The 23,479-nt window shown below is 44.5% G+C and overlaps 1 protein-coding gene across 5 annotated transcripts in view; it reads left to right on the top strand.

Moving 5' to 3' along the window:
- The window catches only part of DCAF6 (DDB1 and CUL4 associated factor 6), a 177,900-nt gene that overhangs the window by 104,084 nt on the left and 50,337 nt on the right, over positions 1–23,479 (top strand). For all 5 annotated transcript variants that reach the window (XM_045001955.1, XM_045001954.1, XM_045001957.1 and 2 more), the window contains one exon: positions 16,084–16,195. In XM_045001955.1, coding sequence (XP_044857890.1) covers positions 16,084–16,195 — 112 coding nt within the window. The remainder of the gene's footprint in view (positions 1–16,083; positions 16,196–23,479) is intronic.

Here is a 23,479-nt window from a genome sequence, read left to right as displayed (position 1 = left end):
AGCCAAAGTAGCCTGATTTACGTAGAGGACATGTGGATGTTGAGGAAGAAAAATCCATCCAATTTGGGTTCGGGGCAGTGGGCTGCACTGCAGCACCCACCTGTTACCTCAGCCTGTTGGTTGAAAGCTGCAACTCCTATGTGCAATTTTTGCTGTGTCTTAAGATCACCTTACTTCTGTAATCAGTGGTTTCATGTCTCTTCTGGGAATGTCTACACAGCGAAGAAAAATCCATGGCTGGCCTGTGCCCGCTGACTTGGGCTGCAGGGCTCTTTCATTACCATGTAGACTTCTGGGCTCGGGCGGGAGCCTGAGCTCTGGGACCTCCCACCCTGAAGGGTGAGCCTCAGAAGATTTGGATCTTTATCTCTGCCCTTAAATCTTCAAAACATGACTAGAAAGCTCAGAAAGAGACTTGTCTGTTCCAGTTACAGCTGGAATCCGGAAGTGTTGAGTTGATAACAAAAATGAAACCATGAACCTTCAAGATGCTTTGGTCCCAGAAATCAGGCAAGGTTTGAAAGTTTCCTTGTTATCTTTCCATGCTGGTTTGCTTTCCCTTAGAACTGCCTTGCATCTTAGAATAGGTAATTACATAAATGGAGTAGAACTTACTTTCTAATAGTTGCATTCTTCCATAGTGTTTATGCTGTTGTGCTGATGTGTGGAGATTTCCTCTTACAAATCAGTTGTTTTTTATATGTAATAAATATATCTGTTTATCTAAAACTTAATGGTAAACCTACCATCACTTATTTAAGACAGTGACTTTCCTAGTGTGATCTTAGGACCAGGGGCGGCTCCAGGCACCAACACACCAAGCGCGTCCCTGGGGCGGCAAGACAGGGTGCCTTCGGCGGCTTGCCTGCGGAGGGTCCGCTGGTCCCGCGGCTTCGGTGGACCTCCCGCAGGTGTGCCTGCTCTGTGCTTGAGGCGGCAAAATGTCTAGAGCCGCCCCTGCTTAGGACCACCAGAAGACAAAGTTAATGTCACTAGAACTGTGGTAGATTGGGAATCTGGATGAGGAAATAGTTTGTTAGAGGATTTATCTCCTATCAGATGGTCAGCAGAATAAAAAGCTGACTGTATTCTGCATCCATATCATCATTCAGTTCTCTTAAATTAAACAATATCAGGTGAGGTCCGCATTTTGATGGGAAATCTCCAAAGAACTGCTAGCTGGTGCAGGTAGTTGTTGGTGCTTCAGTATATGGTACTTTTCCCTCTCATTTTGTTAGTTTGCCGTTAGAGCAGACTGTGTTCTTGGCATTGCCATCTTTTATGTCCACTTCTGGTCACTAAAGATCCCATAGCATTTATCATGATTTCATAATCCCACTATTCTAGCCACATTCCTGTGTGGGGTGGTTAATTTCTGCCTACCTGTATTTAATCCTGTAGTTTCAAATGGAACATGATTTTCCAGGGCTTTGGAGCTGTGCTTCAGCTCCGCTCCAGCTCCAGGCAAAAACCTGCAGCTCCACTGCTCCAGAGCTGCTCAGCACTCCAGCTCCGGGCGCTGCTCCAAAGCCCTGTTTTTCTTCACTTAGTGTTTCACCTCAGCACTGGCTGCAGTTCAGTAATGGGTGGTCACTGTTTAAGGGCAGTATTGTTTCTTTAAGCCATTGCCTAGATTGGCAGGTGTGGAGAGAAATTGTATAACTAGGACTATGGAATGGTTGCTGGTGTTCTCTAAAAGTCATTGGCCTAATCCTGAGGATTCTTATTGGGTTTTTACTTGAGCAAACTCCTTGAGCTTTTTGTAGACTGGTATTTTCACTATTTAGGGTTTTTACCATTGCGTCTAAAGTCAGCTGGTGATTGTGATTTTGATTTTGTTGTTGTGAGCCTCAGTATGGAACTCGTGTCCCCTGAAATAGATTACATTTTGACCCTCTCACTTAGAAGGAAACATCTTCCTCCCCCCCCCCAATATGTCTTAGAATGACCACTACTGCCTTTATATTTTGACACTATTGATCTGCTTTTCCTGGAATTGGGAAGTTAATGTTGGGCATAGTGAGGAATGGAGTGGGGCCTGGGGAGAGATCATGATGCAGACTCCTTGACAGCTGGAATCAGGAAGGGGCTTCAAAATCTCACGATGTGAGAGTGTGAATAATTATCAGACTCCATTAAAATATATTGCTAATTATATTTTTAAAGCTTTATACTCTTTTTTTTCTGAGTATATAAACAATTTTACATGTTCAATACAACTTTTGCTAATTACCTTCAATTTACACAAAAACAGAGATGCCTCCTAACAGATGGCAGAGTAGAGTCCTTAGTCTCTAACTTCCAACCAGGCCAAATGTGCTCTAGTGACATGCCTCTATACTGTTAGTATCACACAGAGAAAAGCACAGAGAACAGGTAGTTATCAAGGTAGCAAGTAGCAAATCAATACTGCTAAATTGCTCCAATTTCCATTCTGAAAATATATGCCTATAAGACCAGCAGTCCTCTATTTTACAGCAGCATATTTGACATAAATTGTGGAAAAAGTTATGACTATAATTTCATATTGTGCTTTGCCATAAGTAAATGTTACAGGACAAAGTCCACTCTCCATTTCCTTTCAAGCAAAAAAAGTGAACTTTTATCTCCCTTTGTAATTAGAAAGATCTGGAATTGAAATATTTTCTTCAATCATGTAAAAAGGAAACTTACACTAATAAATCCACTTATTTGCTCAGAAAACTACATCTGTGCAAAACAAGTTACCTTGTTTGTTAGGGCTTGTGAATAGGCTAATAGCTCTGGAGATGGATGCTCTCTGTTTAATCACAGAACATGTACAACTTCCCTATAATGAGAATTTTATAAAGGAAGAAAGCCAAGAAATAGCTATTGAAAGTTTACCACTACGGTAGAGCCTCAAAGTTAAATACCTGTTCGTAACACTGAAATGTTCATAACTCTGAACAAAACGTTACGGTTGTTCTTTCAAAAGTTTACAAGTGAACATTGACTTAATACAGCTTTGAAACTTTACGAAGAAGAAAAATGCTGCTTTCCCTTTTTTTAAGTAGTTTTCGTTTAACACAGTGCTGTACTGTATTTACTTTTTTTGTCTCTGCTGCTGCCTGATTGTGTATTTCCAGTTCCAAATGAGGTGTGTGGTTGACTGTCGGTTCGTAACTCTGGTGTTCATAACTCTGAGGTTCTTCTGTATTTTTGCAGCTATGTCTTTCCACAGAACATTTACCAAATTCCATTTTTTCCAAACTCTGCTAGCTGCTCTTATTGCTAGATGATTGATTTAAAGGAGTGCCCATGTGTACTCAGTCTTGAAGAACTATTGTGCTACAGCAAACGGAGTCAGAAGGACTTATCTTGCAATATCCTGGAATGGTTTGTGATGTTTAAAGCCAGAAGGAACCACTACGATAATCCAGTCTGACCTTCAAAATACTGGCCATAGAATTTACCCAGTGCTGTGCAGCAATATATTTGGTGGTGGCTTCATGACTCAGTGATACTGACTGTTTTTGCACTGAGAAAAACATCCCAAAGCAATGTTAGGATATTGCACTGTAATTATTTTGTGTTCGTCTCAAATACCATTCAAGAAAGTATCTCTTCTTTCCATTCCTATCCAGCTGCTGAAGTGAGGAAATCTCCTCCCTTGTCTGGCTGATGGTGGTGTTGGGGAGGGTTGGGGGAACAGGATAGGATTCCACAAGCTCCTTTTCTGTCCCCTTCTCGTGATGAAGTGCTTCAGACTCTGTTTTGGCCTACTCAGTGATATCTACTTGTACTGTAAGAATACTCACATTTTGTGATACCAAGTGGTGTGTGCTGACAGCTTTCCATGAACTCAAGGGTAGCACCTATTTACTTTATAAATGTACATATTTTTCAATCAAAATGTAAATGCACACAACCATAATGTTTTCTTGTACTCATATGTTCTTGGAATAGATTGATTTCACATGCAAAAAATCCCTGCATTTGATCAGCTTTCTCTTCACCCCACACTGACAGAATAACGCAGCTGCAGGCTGTATTTTAGAGCAGCCATGAGCTGCACTGTGGGTACTCATTGTGCAGAGGTTACCATGGTGAGGCTCATGTATAATTGTCGCAATGCATTATATAGAACATTCATTCACAAAAAAATCTTAATTTTAGCTCTGTGTTTTTGTACTTTATATTTTCCACATTTTAAAAAACGTTTTGTATTCAGAACATGTATAAAGTATGTATTTAACATTATTTAAATTTTTCAGACCAAATTGCTATAGTCCTGGTACCCTGAGTGGTTTCCATCTGTCCACAGCGTAAACACACACATGAATGTTCAGGGTCCAAATTATGCTTGCAGTCATATGCTTGCAGACAATGGCTTCTGTTAACTTTAAAGGAAGTTTTATGTATTCAGTGGCAGAATTATGACCTTTATTGTTTCTGTAAGCAGTCTTTACTTGGGGAGTTGTGTATGTGTGAATATATACTTTAAGTAAATTATATGCATGTAGAGTGATTCTGAACTCTATTTTAGAATGGTCATGCAAGAAATATTGCTACTGTACAGTGAATAATGTTTAAAACTTCCTGTTAATCTTGCATTATTATTTTGTCCATTGCAGCTTTGAACTAGAAATTTGAAACAGAAATCCAGGCTGGAAAAGCAATAGGAGATACGCTACTTTAACGTCTTATTTAAAATTGTGAATGACAACTTAAATATTTTTCCATGCAGCACATGTAAGGTTTTGTCACTGGCAAAGCTATTGTAGTCATGATCAAGTTCCTATACTCCATAAACCAAACAAAACCTGACTAACACTGCTGTCCAGATGGCTGTGAAATAAAAAGATTAGACTGTATTTGATACTAACAAGCAGTAAGGACCTATGAGTTCTATTTCCAGCTTTGTCACTGACTCATTGTATGACCTTGAGTAAGTCACTGGAACTTCCTGTTTCATCATGCCCACTTATAAAACAGGGATATTAGAACTTCTACCTCTGAAGGGTGCTGTGAAGCTCAATTAAAGTTAGTATATCAAAGTTCTTTGAGCTCCTCGGATGAAAGACGCTAGTGTACAATTATTATCAAACAAAATGCATCAGAGAGCTGTGCATGTAGATAGTTTGTCCATTAAAACAAGCATCTTATTCTTTAACATTACATTTGTTGTTAAAGGTTAACCCTGTAGCTGTCAGTTGGCTCTTTATCTCAAAAGAGGACTTTTGTCCTGGAGGATGCTTTTAAAATATCATATTTAATTATATCAATTTTTCCTTCTATTTCTTTGTCATTGTTCTTGCTGTTTTTATTAGGAAAGGTATTTGTGTTTAAATCTAGTATTTCTCTCCCACACAGATGTGTCTGTTCTTTGAGTACTGTCCCTATGGGTGCTCCACTTCAGGTGCTTATGTGCCCCACATACCTTTGATTGGAGATTTTAATCAGCAGTGTCCATTTGACCTCTGCATGCACTGCTAATATCCTTGTGCCCCACACTGAGGCTGTATCAAGCTGTACAGGCAAACTGCCTCCGCCTGAAACAGAGTTTAGCATGTCAGCACTGTGCGTGCCTTGGCTGCTTGCTGAGTTCATTCTACTTAGTTTATTTAGTTTGTTAGTATCATGCAGAGATGGGCTGAACACTTCAATAGTCTACTCAGTAGAGCATCCACAGTCAATTGGCGTGTCTTTGATCAATTACCAAGAAACCCATCAAAGAGGATCTCAACCTCCCTCCATCAGTTGATGTCATGAAAGCCATCAAACAATTGAACTCTGGTCTGGAAAGGCATCTGGAAAGGATGGTATTCCATCAGAACTGTACAAAGCAGCAGGCCCAAAGGCTATCAAGGTGTTTTCACGACATCTTGAGTAGCATTTGGGAGGAAGAAGAAATGCCACAAGACTTCAAAGATGCTGTTATTGTATCACTGTTCAAAGCCAAAGGCAGCAAACTGACTGCGGAAAGTACAGAGGCATTTCCTACTATGTATAGCAGGGAAAATACTAGCTTGCATTTTACTGAAGAGACTCATTCCAAACGTTTCTGAGGAGAGAACGCCAGCAGTGCAGTGTGATTTCAGGCTAGCTCATAGTACTATGATTTTTGTCATAAGGCAGGTCCAGGAAAAATGTTTAGAGGAGAACATGGACCAGTATGCAGTCTTCACTAACTTGACCAAAGCCTTTGATATGTCAATAGAGAGGGTCTATGGGCTTTTCTACATAAACTAGGCTGCCCGAGAAGATTCATACAAATCATCTGTCTGTTCCATGACCACATGACAGTACAAGTACTCTCCAATGGTAACTTTTCTGATGTATTCAAAATCTCAAAGAGAGTGAAGCAAGACTGCATACTTGCTCCAGTGCTGTTCAACTTGTTCTTTGCCCATGTCCTCAGCCATGCCACGAGGGACTTGGGTCAGCAGATTTATATCTGCTACTAACTGGACGGCTCCCTCTTTGACCTTCAGAGACTTGATGCTAAGACCAAGACGCTGGAGAGGCTTCTCATCAAGGCACTTTTTGCAGATGACTGCACCTTGATGGACCATAGACATAGCAACCTTCAGGTCATTGTTGATCGATTCTCTGAAGCATCCCAGCTCTTTGGCCTCACCATCAGTCTCAGTAAGACACCAGTTTTGTTTCAACCAGCACCTCATTCCAGTGCCCCAGCGCCAGCCATCTTCATACAAGGCACACAGATGAAAAATGTAGATCAGTTCAGGTATTTGGGTAGCGCCATCACGAGTGACTATTCCCTTGATCAGAAAATTGCCTACAGAATTAGTAAAGCATGTCAGGCCCTTGGCCAACTCTGAACAAAAATCCTTAGCTAACACAACTTTTGTCTCTCCACCAAATTGAAGATCCTACAGTACAGTGGTCCTAATATCTCTCTTGTATGGATCTGAGACATGGACTCTCTATAGATAGCACATTAAACATCTTGAGCAATTTCACATGTGCTCACTCTGCTCAATTATGAACATTTGCTGACAGGACAGAGTGACCAATATCAAGGTCCTTGAGAGAGCAAACACAACCAGCATTGAGGAATGCTACTGAGAGCACAACTTAGGTGGACCAGACATGTCATCAGAATGGAAGACCACTGTCTCCCAAAACAGATCTTGTATAAGGAGCTGAGGTAGGGCAAAAGAAAGAAGAGTTGTGCACATAAGTGCTTCAAAGATAACCTGATGAGCTGTCTCCAGTAGGCTGGCATCCATGTCAAAGAACTCAAGCAAATGGCTCAGAACTGGACTCACTGGGGGTCTCTGACAAGATCAGCGTGTAACAGGTTTGAGCAGATAGACAAAATAGTCTCCAGGCTGCATGTGAAATGCGTCACAGAGCTGCATCATCAAACATCATAGATATGGACTTCCCATGCCCTCATTTTGGCTGACTGTGCATCAGGGTTCGAACTTCAGAGTGAAATGCTTAGCCATAGATGAAAAATATGACAATATCGTCCTAGTCAACGATGGACTACCAACATTAGCAGATAATTACTGGTTACTGAAAGATTGTTTAATTTCTTCCTGGGGAAATCCTCCCTGTGAGGGACATGTCTGGGTCACTGGGGTTTCAGTATTGGCTCATATGCAGAGAGGCTACCCCGGTCAGTGACAGACATTGTAAGTATGTTCACTGCCTGGGTGAACTGCATGTCTCACAGAAGTGTAATTTCTGTTGAGCCCTCAAATCGAGGGCACAGAAGAACTGCAAAATCAAGCTGCGACTGTTAATGTAGGAGTGCTCCTTTCCCCCCACTTCAGAGCCAGGTCAGGAGAACCTCCGCAACGCATCAGTCGCCACAGTCTCTAATGGTCATTCGACCTCAGCGCAAAACCCTTCTAGATAGGGGAAATCTTCAAAGACCTCCTCTAAAGATTCTAAGAAGAGGAGCTCTAATTCCCTTCTTAAGGTACCCTCATCAAAAAGATCTTGCTCTCTGACCAGGTCAATAGCCTTGAGGCTTGGTACGATAGAGGCGCAAAAGGCTCCTCCGGTACCAGTGAGGCAGGAAAATCCCACCGTTCTCAGAGTAAACATGGTTCTGGGAAGGTTCCAGTACCGTCTAGCAGAGACGGTCAGAGTGAGCAAACAGCATGCATGGGCTGAACTACCACTGCTAATGAAAATCTCCAATCAAAGGTGCGTGGGGAACACGTGCACCTGAACTGGAGCACCCATTAGGACATTCAGCTCAAAGAACTAGACTTACTGCACATGGTGAGCAACCTCACTTTTGTTCTATTTGATCCTGCAGTGACAAAGCATGAGTAAAATTTGACCCTGTTGTTATGTAGAGAAAGGTCAATGACTTCAGTGGGCAGAATTTGCTGGTTATTTGACATCGTGGAAAAAAATCGTGGTGTTACAGATGTAGGGTGATGGCTTCACAGCAGGATCGAGTATAAGAAGCTGGTTTGTGAGGAAAATTGTTTTTTTGGGGGAGAGTGGAACTCCCAATGACAGCAAAGGGAAGACTGTACATTGATGTTTAACAACTAATAAATTAATAATATATTAACAGCAAAGGGTGACTGAGATTCTCATAATTCATATGAGGCTGGAGTAAGTGGGCTTCACATAGGTGACATGTGGGGTGTGGAAGTCAAGAATTCTCCCATTAATCTAGGTTCAGAACAAGGAGCACCCTGTGTAGAAAATGTATATTTGATGTTACTGCCCATAACCTTTATTAGCAGGAATTGGCTACTGCACACCTCTTAAGTGGTGTTTGTAGACAGGAGGTCCATGATGTAGATGGGCCTACTGGCTATGAACCTTCCTTCAGGGAAGGATGCCATAGAGAAGTGCTGTTACCATAGAGCCCATTGCACAGACTCTCTGTGATCTCTTAACTCTGTGCACCCGGTATTCAGTGGTACTGCTGAGGTAAATGTTATTGTCAGTTCACGTTCTTAGAGTTTCAGCATAAAGAACATTCACACTAGGATAACTTTAGGTGATGAGGAGGGGTGGGGAAGAGGAGCACTTTCAAAATGTAGCACTGATTGAAATGATAGTCCACATTCCCATACGACAAACTCCAAACCTCAGTATAATAGTTGGATGGTAGCTATCCAAAGTCTTGCTCACAAAGGACCAAATCACAGGGGAAGGAACACAAGCCAAAATGGGGACAAAACAGACTAAAGAATATTTAGATAAGTTAGATGTGTTCAAGTCAGCGGAGCCTCATGAAATTCATCCAAGGTTGTTTAAGGAACTAGCTGCAGCAATTTTGGAACTGTTAGCAGTTATCTTTGGGAACTCATGGACATGGGTGAGGTCTCAGAGAACTGGAGAAGGGCAAAAATGTTGTAGTTATCTTTAAAAAGGGAAACAAAGAAGACCTGGGGAATTATTGATCAGTCAGCCTAATTTTAAAACCTGGAAAGATATTGGAACAAATTATTAAAAAATTGTTTTGTAAACTCCTAGAGGATGATAGGGTTATAAGGAATAGCAAGCATGCAGGGTTACTGATCTAGTGAATGGGGGGAAATCAGTAAACGTAATGTTTTTATTTTAATAAGGCTTTTGACACAATCCTACATAACATTCTCATGAGCAAACTAGAGAAACGTGGTCTAGATCAGTGCTTCTCAAAGCTGGTCCACTGCTTGTTCAGGGAAAGCCCCCAGTGGTCTGGGCCGGTTTGTTTACCTGCCGCATCCGCAGGTTCAGCCGATCACGGCTCCCACTGGCCACGGTTTGCCCCTCCAGGCCAATGGGGGCTGTGAGAAGAGCAGCCAGCACATGCCTTGGCCCGCACCACTTCCCGCAGCCCCCATTGGCCTGGAGTGGTGAACCGCGGCCAGTGGGAGCCGTGATCGGCCGAACCTGTGGACACGGCAGGTAAACAAACCGGCCCAGACTGCCAGGGGCTTTCCCTGAACAAGCGGCGGCCCAACTTTGAGAAGCACTGGTCTAGATGGAATTCCTATGCAGTGGGTGCACAATTGGTTAAAAGACAGTACTCAGAGTTATCAGTGTTTCACCCTCAAACTGGGAGGACATATCTAGTTGGAAGCCGGAGGTTCAGTCCTGGGTCTGGTACTATTCAATATTTTCATTAATGATTTGGAAAATGGAACACATGCAAGCAGTTTGGAGAACAGGATTAGAATTCAAAATGACCTTGACAGATTGGAGAATTGGTCTGAAATCAATAAAATTATATTCAATGAACCCAAGTGCAAAGTACTTCAATTAGGAAGGAAGAATCAAATGCACAACTAGAAAATGGGGAGTAACTGAGTAGGTGGTAGTACTGCTGAAAAGGACCTGGGTGGTCATAATGGATCACAGATTGAGTGAGTCAACAATGTGATGCAGTTGCCAAAAAGGTTGATATCATTCTGGGTATATTAACAGGAGTGTCATATGTAAGACATGGGTGCTAATTATACCACTCTGCTCAGTACTGGTGATGCCTCAGCTGAAGTACTGTGTCCAATTCTGAGTATCACACTGTAGGAAAGACATGGACAAACTCAGAGAGCTGAAGAGAGCAACAAAAATTATAAAATCTTTAGAAAACCTGACCTAGGTTTGTGGAGGAAAAAAACTGGGCATGTTTAGTCTTGAGAAAAGAAAACTGCGGGGTTACCTGATAAGTCTTTAAGTATGTTAAAGGGCTTTTATAATGAAGATGCCGATCAAGAGGTCTCCATGTACCCTGAGGTTAGGACAAAAAGTAATGGGCTTAATTTGCAGCAAGAGTGGTGTAGGTTAAATATTAGGGAAAACTTTCTAACCATAAGGGTAGTAGAACTCTGAATTAGGCCTCCAAGGGAGGTTGTGGAATCCCCATCACTGGAAGTTTTTAGGAACAGGTTGGACAAACATCTGTTAGGGATAGTCTAGGGCCTTGTCTACACTACAAGACTATTTCGAATCAACTTAGTTCGAATTTGTGGATTCGACCTTATGAAGTCGAATTTGTGTATCCATACTAAATACACTAATTCGAATTTCTGAGTCCACATTCACGGGGCCAGCGTCGACTTTGGAAGCGGTGCACTGTGGGAAGCTATCCCACAGTTCCCGCACTCCCCGCTGCCCATTGGAATGCTGGGTAGAGCCCCCAATGCCTGCTGGGGGAAAAAATGTGCCGAGGGTGGTTTTGGGTAACTGTCATTATTGAACCGTCACTCCCGCCCTCTCTCCCTGAAAGCGCCGGCGGGAAATCTGTTCGCGCCCTTCTCTTGTCAGTTACAGCGCGTACGCCACAGCACTGCGAGCATGGAGCCCGCTGCGATCATCGCTGCACTTATGGCCGTTGTCAACTCCTCGCACCTTATCGTCCACCTCTTCCACAGTCAGCTGCTGAGAAATCGGGCGAGGAGGCTCCGGCAGCGCGGTGAGGACAGGAAGTCACAGAGTGGCGCAGACCTCTCACAAAGCAGGGTATGCCGCGCCGTGGAGATCATGGTGGCAATGGGTCAAGTTCATGGTGTGGAACGGCGATTCTGGGCCCGGGAAACCAGCACGGACTGGTGGGACCGCATAGTGCTGCAGGTCTGGGATGAATCACAGTGGCTGCGAAACTTCAGGATGCGTAAGGGCACTTTCCTTGAACTCTGTGACTTGCTGGCCCCTGCCCTGAAGCGCCAGGACACACGGATGCGAGCAGCCCTGAGTGTGCAGAAGCGAGTGGCCATAGCCCTCTGGAAACTTGCAACGCCAGACAGCTACCGGTCAGTAGCGAACCACTTTGGCGTGGGCAAATCTACCGTGGGGGTTGCTGTGATGCAAGTAGCCCAAGCAATCGTTGAGCAACTGCTCTCAAAGGTAGTGACTCTCGGAAACGTCTAGGACATCATACATGGCTTCGCCGCGATGGGATTCCCAAACTGCGGTGGGGCTATAGATGGGACTCACATCCCTATCCTGGCACCAGCCCACCAGGCCAGCGAGTACATTAACCGAAAGAGCTACTTTTCAATGGTGCTGCAAACACTGGTGGACCATAGGGGACGTTTTACCAACATCTTCGTTGGGTGGGCGGGCAAGGTTCATGACGCGCGTGTGTTCAGGAACTCTGGTCTGTTTAGACGACTCCAGGCAGGAACTTTCTTCCCGGACCACAAAATAACGGTTGGGGATGTGCAGATGCCTACAGTGATCCTCGGGGACCCAGCCTACCCGCTAATGCCCTGGCTCATGAAGCCCTATACAGGCGCCTTGGACAGAGAGAAGGAACTCTTCAACTACTGGCTGAGCAAGTGCAGAATGGTGGTGGAGTGTGCTTTCGGACGTCTTAAGGGGAGGTGGCGGAGCTTACTGACTCGCTCGGACATCAGCGAAAAGAATATCCCCGTAGTTATTGCTGCTTGCTGTGTGCTCCACAATGTCTGTGAGAGCAAGGGCGAGACCTTTTTGGCCGGATGGGAGGTTGAGGCAAATCGCCTGGCTGCTGTTTACGCTCAGCCAGACACCCGTGCCGAAAAACTATCCCAGCGGGAAGCGCTGTGTATCCGGGAAGGGAGGCTTTGAAAGCAAGTTTCCTCGGAGAGCAGGGTAACCTATGACTCTACACTTGATTTTAAGAGAAGCTGATCCTGGGCCTGTCTCTCTATGTGTTGAGTGAGATCTGCGGTTACATACCCCGTTCTCCAAGTTTCCCCCACTTCCAAAACACGTTTTTAAACAAATTAAATGGAACAGTTATTTTTAATAAATCTTTCCTTTACTTTGCATTTCTGTTCAGGGTTTGAAACATGGACGCATACTGTGCTGGGTACGGTGTGCACTGATGTACAGACCGCTTGTACAATACAGGACGGACATCCTCCTGCTCCTACATAGGTCTCTGGGGTGGGGGACGGTTTCAAGTGGTTGTGCATGTAGGGGTGGGTTTGCAGGAAGGGGCGAGTGGTGCCGTCTTTGCATACGGAATTGGATGCAGGCTCTGGGCTGTGGGTTTGGGCGTAGGGAGCGGTGTGGGGGAAGGGTGAGTATCTGTCCGTGGATGAGGGCTCTTGTTGGGGCTCAGGGCAGCGGAGAGGATCGCGCCTACGGTGGAAGTGCATGGTAAGGGCAGCGTGCCTTAACATTAGGGGGTGGCAGGCGCTAGGACCGTGGACAAGCGTACACATCACAGAATGACCCGGGGCAGCATACACCACACAGAGGGACCCTGGTGACTACTGAATGCAGTCTGTGTGTGCCCTGCAGTTGATCCTGCCCCCGATAGTCTGTACCCTGCTAATGTAGGCTATCCCGTGCAATTATAAATCCCCTGCCCCCCCCCCCCCCAAACACAGTCTTCTGACACGAAAGACGTGACGGAAAGAGTGAACAACAGCAAACAGCTTTTATTAATCTACTACATAGTGGGATGATGAAACTTGGATTTGGGACTGGGTGATCCTGTAAGGGAAGCGCTTCTAAACAGTTATAGCGTCAGAGGTGTGTGGAACATTAGCGCTCAGCTGTGGTGCAGTGACAGTTCTCACGGCCCCTACCGCCCCTCCGTCTTGTAATTTTCGGTGAGGGGGGGACAGGACTTCTTGGCGTTGGAGGGTGGTTGCAGATACAGTGCAGGGGGGCTCTCTCCTCCTGCCTGCGGTCCTGCAGAACATCAACAAGGCGCCGGAGCGTGTCCGTTTGCTCCCTCATTAGCCCAAGCAGCGTTTGAGTCACCTGATGGTCTTCCTGCCGCCACCTATCCTCCCGTTCGATGTGTGTGCGATGCTGTTGAGAGAGGGTCTCCCTCCACTGTCTCTGCTCTGCCGCCTCGCCTCTGGAGCAGGCCATCAGTTCCACGAACATCTCTTCCCGAGTCTTTTTCTTTCGCCGCCTAATCTGAGCCAGCCTCTGCGAGGGGGATGCCGGGGCAGTCCGGGAAAGATCAGAAGCTGTGTGATGGGAAACAGTAAATGATTTCCTTGAACAGATACATGTTTGCGAACAGTGAACACAGTCTAGTCAGTTTCTCTGAACAAGACCATACAAGGCACCAAGTCTCACGAGATCTCAGGAAAAGTTCGAGATTTCGGAATACGCTCTCATTGGCGGCGCCATTGCACAGGAGAGCGGACAAGCGGGGAGAGACAGCATAATCCGTCTTGCAGACAGTCCTGGTAAGCCTTAAAGTAGATCATGCTTATCAGTTAGTGGATAGCTGTGCTCTCCTGCTAAAGGCAATCTGGAAAGCAGAAAGGCTGAGCCTTTTCCAGCCCCTCCCGCCAGTGCACAGGAAAGATCAATGTCTGCTTGTTCTCTGTGGCCTCCAGCACATGGCTGTTAAGCGAGGGTCGTTGTTATGCAACCTAATTGTAAACCGTTAACAATAGTAACAATACACTAATTGCCCGACTTAGATGAAGCCTGTCCAGACCGACATCACCCTGAGGCGGGTCACTCGCAGTCAGAGAGAGCGGATACTACTGGAAGCCCTGCACAGACCAGGACCATATGCAGCAATGCTGGTGGAGGCGATGATTCCTCTCTACATTAGGATCTCCTGGCGCGGAAGAGTGTGCTTCCATGGAGCACCGAATAAGGCACCTCTCCCCAGGAACCTCCTGCGGAGGCTTTTCGAGCTGCTCTCTGAGAGCTTTGTTGAACTGTCCCAAGAGGATTACTGTTCAATCCCTATATGTGTGGACCTACTATTTATATAGTTTGACATGTAAAATTTTGTATATAGTATTTCTATGTTTTCTATACCCGTTTTTAAAAAAATAAAAGTTTCCATGTTTATAGCACTTACCGCCTGATCCTTCCTCTGATTCTGAGTCCGGGTTAACGGGCGGGGAGGGTTGGTAGGGGATCTCTGTGAGGGTGATGAAGAGATCCTGGCTGTCAGGGCAAGCAGTATTGTGTTCGCTGTCGCCTGCGCCGTCCTCCACAAACCCTTCCTCATCTTCCCCATCGGCGAACATCGCCGAGGAACTGTCCAGGTACACTATGCCATCCTCAGAGTCCACGGTCACTGGTGGGCCAGTGGTGGCAGACTCACCGAGAATGGCATGCAGTGCCTCGTAGAAGCGGCATGTCTGGGGCTGTGCTCCGGAGCGTCCGTTTGCCGCTCTGACTTTTTGGTAACCTTGTCTCAGGTCCTTGACTTTCACGCGGCACTGCATCGCATCCCGGCTGTATCCTTTCTCTATCATTGCTTTAGAGACCTTCTCGAAGGTCTTTGCATTCCGCTTGTTGGAGCGCAGCTCTGAGAGCAGAGACTCCTCGCCCCACACAGCAATCAGATCCAGGACTTCCCGGTCTGTCCATGCTGGGGACCTCTTTCTATTCTTGGATTGGCCGGACTCCTCTGCTGGAGAGCTCTGCATCGTTGCAGGTGCTGCGGAGCTCGCCCCGATGTCCAGCCAGGACGTCAGATTCAAAGTGCCCAGACAGGAAAAGGAATTCAAATTTTCCCGGGTCATTTCCTGTGTGGCTGGTCAGAGAATCCAAGCTCGGACTGCTGTCCAGAGCGTCAACAGAGTGGTGCAGTGTGGGATAGCTCCCGGAGCTACTAAGTTTGATTAGCATCCACACCTAGCCTAATTCGAGCTAGCCATGTCGAATTTAGCGCTACTCCACCTGTCAAGGTGGAGTACCAAATTCGAACTAAAGAGCCCTCTAGTTCGAATTAAATGGCTTCCTGGTGTGGACGGTTGAGCGGTTAGTTCGAATTAACGCTGCTAAATTCGAATTAAAGTCCTAGTGTAGACCAGGCCTAGGTTTACTTGGTGTCCTGTCTCAGCACAGGGGGCTGGACTTGATGATGTCTCGGGGTCCAGCCCTATATTTCTATGATTCTGTGTAGGCTCCCATGTAAATCAGAAGGAATCTTATGGCTAAATCTAAGGACCACATATGCCCTCTTCATTGTTGTAAATACAAATTGTTATATCTTTAGGCTAGTCCCTAAGCTTTGCAAAGTATAAATTCAGTGCGATCACTCCAAAGCATTGAACTTTTGGTTTGGTCTGTGTCTGGCTTTAAAATAGATTGTATTAGAGAGAATTTTTTGGTTATCTTAATTCATTTCTGAAGGTGTTTCCATTAGTTAACAGTTTTACATACGTTACTGACACACCTTCAAATATTATCAACCCTTGTTTACAGACAGTGAAAAGCAGAGTCCACGAGCAGGAACAGGTGAACCAGTTTTAAGTTTGCACTACAGTACAGAAGGAACTACTACAAGCACGATAAAATTGGACTTCACGGATGAGTGGTAAGTTGTTCTTTTTTTTTTTTAGCTGTTAATAAGCACAATTTTCCATTGTATTAGCATTTGTTTACCTAAAATGATTTTATTCTTTAAATTATATATACCACTTAATATGTATTGTTTCATGCTGTTTCATAGTTTTGTAATAGTATTTTACAGAGCTAGTGACCATCTGACTAGGAATAAACTATTTTCTGTGTCCTATTTGCATCCAGTCATCGCAGGCAAAATTATTTTAAAAGTGGGCAAAATTCGTCTTTCTGACCTCAGTCTTTAAATATATAGCAAAGAGTATGTAAAGAATAGGAAAAAGTGGCTTTCATCATTAACTTTTTAAGTTGTTGAGAATTTTTTTTTATAAATACAGCTCAGCAAACTTCACTTTGCAAGAGTACATCCATGTTAGAATGCTATGGATTTTAATTCTTCTAGCTAAAGAAGGTTTCAGAGCAGGCACAATTACAGAAATGTGTTGTGAATTTTTTAATTGAAAAAAAAGAAAAGTAGTAATAGTTCACTGTATAGATCATCTTCTGTAATTTTGACCCAAATCTTAAAATAATTCAGAAAAAAATATTGTACAAGTACTCTTGAAATACACATCCGTTGAGTCTACATGGATTTTAAAAGAGCTATTTCAAATTTGTGGAGCGAGAACTGCACCAGGTTCTGTGTTCCCTTGTTGGCACAGAGAAATCCAAACATTGCTTGAAAATGTTGGAACCTCAACTAAATTGAAGGGCAATTGAAGGAAATTGAAGGGTAGTGTGAAACCATGGGAGAGAGGCTCCACGTGATCACTTCTTAGCCCCCATGGACCCAGAAAGAAGTATCTCCATTGTACATGGGTCTGCAAAACGGTATAAAAGGAAATACATCTTCTCTTTAACAGTCTTTAAAACTTTTTGTTTACTTTTCTTTTAATCTAAATATCATGCTCACAGCTACTGTCTTGAAATCTTAACTACAAATTGGAGTTCTCAGACATCTATAAGGTGCATGTTTGTCTGGACATGCAGTTTGGGCAAGCAATAATTGTTTAGATGTTTTCTTTATGTTGATACTTTTTAGATATTCATTCCTTACGTCCTGTCCTTGAAGGGGACACTGCTTCTCAGGCCTGGTCTACACTTCAAAGTTATGTTGATGTAAGCCATCTTGCATTGACCTAGTGATGCATGTGTCTATGCTTAAATTTGTCTGCCACTGATGTAAGTGCCCCATTACAGCGACATGGTAACACCACCTTCTTGAGTGGTGTTGAGCCATGTTCGATGTACTGAGGTCAATGCAGCGCAGGTGTAGACACTTTGTTACTTATGTTGACCCTAACAGTCCTCCAGCAGCTGTCCCACAATGCCCAACACTGAGTGTTCTGGTCACAGTTGTGAACTCCACTGCTCAGGGTTACAGAAGACTGGAAGGCCCCACACTCCTTTAAAACCCTGCATATTTTTGAAATGCCTTTTCCAGCTCTCTGTTGTTGTGTGCCGTGGGCCATGCTGGCTATGCAGTCCAGAAGTGCTCCCGCCTGGAGTAGGCAGGAAATATTGAATCTTCTTGGCCTGTGGGGAGAAGAGACTGTACAAGCACAGCTATGGGCCAGCTGTAGAAATGTTGACATCTGAGTAGATTGCATGGAGGATGCAGGAGAATGGGTATGAAAGGGATCAACAGCAGTGTTGCATGAAAGCAAAGGAACTGCAGATGGCATATCAGAAAGCCAGAGAGGCCAACAGTCAATCTGATGCTGAGCCGCAAACCTACTGCTTTTACAAAGAGCTGCATGTCATACTTGGCGGAGACCCCCTTATCCACCCTGGATACCAGTGTGGATACCTCTGAGGAGCCAAGTCACAGGCCCCTAGTGTGACCAGTGAGGAGGAGAAGAAGGAAGAGGAGGATGGGGGACGTGTGACTGGGAGGTCTAGCTATGCCGTGAGCCAGTACCTGTTTGATACTCTACTGCAATCCAGTCAGTCCTGGCAGTCAAGCATGGGAGAGCCTGATGCAGGGGAAGGATCTTTGGGTAAGCGTGTAAATTTATTTCCCATTACAGTGATGGCGCCCCCAACTTAACAGAACACAGCTATCAACTTTTCATTAATTTACTAGTACTAGAATAGGTAGTGGTACTACAAAGATAGGTAGTGTTGTTATCTGCTTTTAATTCCCCTATAGAGTTAGGCAAGGGGGCCCATGCGAAGCAGTTTATTTATGTACATAGGAATGTCCCTTTAATCCTGAGAGATCTTGATGACACTTCCATGGGGGTACTCTGCAATCCTCTCCTGAAGGTTTCTAGGGATGGCTGACTTATTTCTTCTTCGATGGTAGGATCTTTCCCACAGGGCCGGCTTTAGGCTGATTCGCCCGATTCTCCCGAATCAGGCCCCGCGCCTAAGAGGGCCCCGTGCCAGCACCTTCTTAATTTTTACTCACCCAGCAGCGCTCCGGGTCTTCAGCAGCATTTCGGCAGCGGGGCCTTGAGTGCCACGGAAGACCTGGAGCGAGTGAAGGACCTGCTGCCGAAGTACCGCTGAAGACCCAGAGCACCGCCAGGTGAGTACGAATTGGGTCCCGCACTTGTTTAAAGCCGGCCCTGCTCTCCCCCACACCAGTCAGCAATACCTTTGACAGGCACCACTGCAGTACATAGGCTAACAATATATGGGCCCCCAGCAGCAGCTGTGCTTTCTCTGCCTTTGTTACCTTCAAAAATAAGATATCTGATAAAATAACCACCCCTTATTGAAGTGTCATTAAGCACATCTTGTGTAAAACTTTAGAGGGAAGGGTGTTTTGAATCTTAACTTTCGCTTTCTCTTGTGATTGTACTGATAATGGTACCACTGTGTGTTTTATCTGCATCTACTGCTGTTGCGGCAAATAGGGGTTCCCCCTGCAGATCCGTGGAATGCCTGAGCCAGATAAGGTGAAAGAAGAGAACTTGGAATTCCATGTTCAATGAGATCCTGTAACCAGTGCTGATCAGACCGTGAGCAAAGGGCCTTGAAGGTGAATACAGCTGGCAGCTTGGAGATGGGAAGAGTAGAGAGGCGAGAATCCCAGCAGGGAAAAAAGAGAGGGAGACGCATCGGGACATAATGGAGCTTCTCCGTTGGCAAACACAGATGTTGCTGACTCTTGTGGACCTGCAGGCAGGGGTGCTGGAACTAGTGGTGCTGAGGGTGCAGCAGCACCCCCTGACTTGAAGTGGTTTCCAGCACCCCCACTATAAAAATTGTCCCAGCACCACAGTCTGCACATTCAACAATCATGGGTTCGCCTCCCTTTGCAGTCCATGGAGAACTCCATTTCAGCAGCTCCTTACACCTCCTGCCACATGGCATCAGGACCTGCATTTCTACCCCTACCACTTCATGCTAGGTGACATTAAGGGCACAGCAAGCTTCACATATGCTGACTTGTGAAAGCCACTGTTGCTGTATGTGCAGGCAAAATGGACATGAATGTTTTTTCCCCTTGTTAATTTCTGTTTCATTAATATATTAAGTTTTTTATGTATTTGCTTTTAAATTGCAGACTCCTTCCCCCCCCCCCCACTGATTTTGATACTGAATAAAATTGCATATTTTGGAAAATCATTCCTGTTTACTCGTTCACAACATACGTTGCAGAGTGCCTAGTAGTTCTGATAGCACCCACCTACTAGCTACTGTACAGTGTGAAACAACTCATAGGATCAGTGACAAACACGGTGTAATAATCATAGATGTGCAGCAAGCACTGCAAAATTTAATAGTTGCATTGAAAGAGCTATATTCATAGACATACACTAAGCAACACACAATTCCTAACAAGTCCCAATTCAGCATAGACAGGTAGAGTACGGTATGTCACAAGACATTACAAGGGCTTACTGTTAAAGTACTCTTTCAAAGCCTCCCTGAGCCATATAGCCACGTGTTGAGCTCTTTTGTGTCTGGTGGTTCAAACTCAGCAGACAGCCTCTCCACCTCCGTTTCTAGTCTGGTGGCAACTTTTCCACCTTTGCTTCACAGATACTATGCAGGATACACAAGGCAGATATAATCATTGGGGTGCTTTTTTCAATCTGATCCAGTCTTGTGAGTAAACAACGCCAATGTCCCTACCAAAAGCTCATTTAACTGTCATTCTGTATCTGCTGAGCCAGTAGTTGAATCTTGCCTTGGTGCTGTTGAGATGGCTGGGGTATGGATTAATGTGCCAGGAGAGCAAGGGGTAGGCTGAGTCCCCCAGGATCACTATTGGCATTTCAACATCATCAGTAGTAATCCATTAGTCGGGAAAGACTAACTGTCCCTACTTGTAGCTTTCTGAACAGTCCTGTGTTCTTAAAGATGTGAGCACCCCACACCATCCCTGACTAGCTACCATTTATGTCAGTGAAGTGTCTCTACTGATCCACCAATACTTGCATCACCATAGAAAAGTAGCCATTTCTGTTGATGTTCTCTGTGGCTATGTGGTCTGGTGCCAAAATAGGAATATGTATGCTGTCTGTTGCTCCACTGCAGTTTGGAAACCCTTTTGCTGAAAATACGTACACTATGTCCTGCACATTGCTGAGAATCATAGTACTGTGTAGCAGGAGATGATTAATAGACCAGCACTTGCATGACAATGGCCCTCAGAATGGATTTTCCAACTCCAAAATTATTTCCCACTGACTGGTAGCAATTTGGCACTGCAAGTTTCCACAGTGCTATTGCCACTTGCCTCTCCATGGTCAGTGCAGCTCTCATTTTGGTGTCTCTGTGCTGGAGGGCTGGGGCAAGCTTGGCACAGAGATCCAGGAATGTAGACTTGTGCATTGGAAAGTTCTGCAACCGCTGTTAATCATCCTAAGCCTGCTTTATGATGTGATCCCACCAGTCAGTGCTTGTTTCTTGGGCCCAGGAGCAGCATTCCACCACCATGAATGCCATCAACAGCCTGGAATTGGTTCTCACTATGTCTCACAAAATCTGTTCTCCAAGAAATAGTCATGTTCCCTGCTCATTCAGTTTTTCTTATGGCTCTGCAAATAACAGAGGATAGTGCTTCCTGTGCTTGCAGTGCTTATGATGGTGGTGCAGAGCTGTGACGGCTCCATGCTTCTGTCAGAGATGGCGGACAGCAAGGAGGGTCATGCAAGTTCGCGGGATTCTTAAAAAGGCATGAAAATTATGTGATATAGATGACATTATGGGATGAAGGCAGATGCACGGTGGGAAACTGACCCCTTGTTCACAGGCACCCTGTGCGACTCAGTTCTGCCCCACCGTGCATTGTGAAAACTTCCCAAAAAACAGAGTGGTGGACAATGGCAGGTTGCGCACTGGGATACCTACCTATGGTGCACTGCACTGTGCACCGACACAAGCACTCCTGGTGAGCATGTATAGCACTAACACAAGGAGCCAAGTATACATGCACACAGGTGACATAACTGTGACAGCTTTATGTCGATGTAATTTGTATTGACCAAAGTTTGTAGTGTAGACGTGGCCAGTCTGGTAAGAGTGGGAAACTGTGATAAGTTGAAGAAAACTTGATTGGTTAGCGCACAGTTTCAATCACTATTTTCCATGGATTCACTTCCATTTACGTATTATATTGTACAGGAAGGACAGAGGGCTTATATGGTGAGGTGCAGTGCTAGTTGATGACTGGCAATTTGATGGTGCATGTTCAGAGTCAAACTAAATGTGAAACTAAGGCCTGGTCTACACTAGGGGGTTAGGTCGAATTTAGCCGCATTAGGTTGATTTAAAAATGATTGTGTCCACACAACCAACCCCGTTCTGTTGACCTAAAGGACTCTTAAAATCAACCTCTGTACTCCTCCCCAACAAGGGGAGTAGTGCTAAAATCGACCTTGCTGGGTCGAATTTGGGGTAGTGCGGACGCAAATTGATGGTATTGGTCTCCAGGAGCTATCCCAGAGTGCTCCATTGTGACTGCTCTGGACAGCACTTTGTACTCCAATGCACTAGCCAGGTACACAGGAAAAGCCCCGGGAACTTTTGAATTTCATTTCCTATTTGGACAGTGGAGACTACGGGAACTGTGGGATAGCTACCCACAGTGCACTGCTCCGTAAGTCAATGCTAGCCACGGTAGTGAGGACGCACTCCGCCGACTTAATGCATTTAGTGTGGACATACGCAATCGACGGTATAAAAGCGATTTCTAAAAATTGACTTCTATAAAATCGACCTAATTTCGTAGTGTAGACATACCCTTACAGTGCTGAAGTCTAGCAAGGTGGTTCTTATGGAAAATTCATAGAGTTTAGCTCTTTAAAATTACACTTATGGTAGTAAACTCTTTTGGACGGGCTGTCTGTGTTTATACAGTGACTGCCACAGGAGGGCCCTGATCTGTGACAGGGGACCATAGGTAGGGGCCTCCACATACAAATGATAATAATGGAGGCGACTACACAATGGGAGACTTCTGGTTACTGGTATGTAACCCAACAAACCCACAGCTAGTATGTCTCCTGTTTCTTGGTTGAAATCTGTCATAAAACTCTCCTTTTTCAGAGATGAAACCGCATGAATGGTTTCACAAACTGAATACTATATTTCACTACTATGTAGATGGCCATGTTGCAATCCAGAATTAATTCTGGATGCAGACAAATTCTCTTCCACTATGTCGGATGCATCCGACGAAGTGGGTATTCACCCACGAAAGCTCATGCTCCAATACATCTGTTAGTCTATAAGGTGCCACAGGACTCTTTGCTGCTTTTACAGATCCAGACTAACACGGCTACCCCTCTGATACTCTTCCACTATATTTTTTTAAATCTACTAAACATATGTAATATTAAATGACTGGATTCTGTGCTCCTAAAACTTAAAAAAGCCTTCATATTTTTAGGTTAAATGTATAAGGCAATTATTCTATTATATGTCCTACGTGTATTAGTTCTTAATGCTTTTTGAAATAGTTAAGATGCTAATGTTTGAAAACTAATGTAATTTTTATGTGTATTCATTTAAAATGAAAACTGATCCTACCGGATAATCTATCTAAATAGCCTGGGTCTGCCCTGTTTTATACTGATATCCATCACTGTAGTAGCTGAATGTCTCCCAAGAGTAAGAATAACAGTGATAGCTCATTCTTTTCTGTCCCTGCTACCTAGAGGCAGGTTTAATTTTCTAAAATTGTTTAATACGTAGAGTAATAATACCAAAAACAATGGCTCTCTGCTCTCATACACTTACAATGAGAAAAATATTTTTAACTTTTAATAAACACTACAGTTCTAAAAATAAAACACAT

Source organism: Mauremys mutica, chromosome 1 (assembly GCF_020497125.1).
Source record: "Mauremys mutica isolate MM-2020 ecotype Southern chromosome 1, ASM2049712v1, whole genome shotgun sequence".
NCBI lineage: Eukaryota > Metazoa > Chordata > Testudines > Geoemydidae > Mauremys > Mauremys mutica.
The sequence above is the reverse complement of the archived record's forward strand: the minus strand, read 5'-3'. Positions and strand labels throughout refer to the sequence as shown.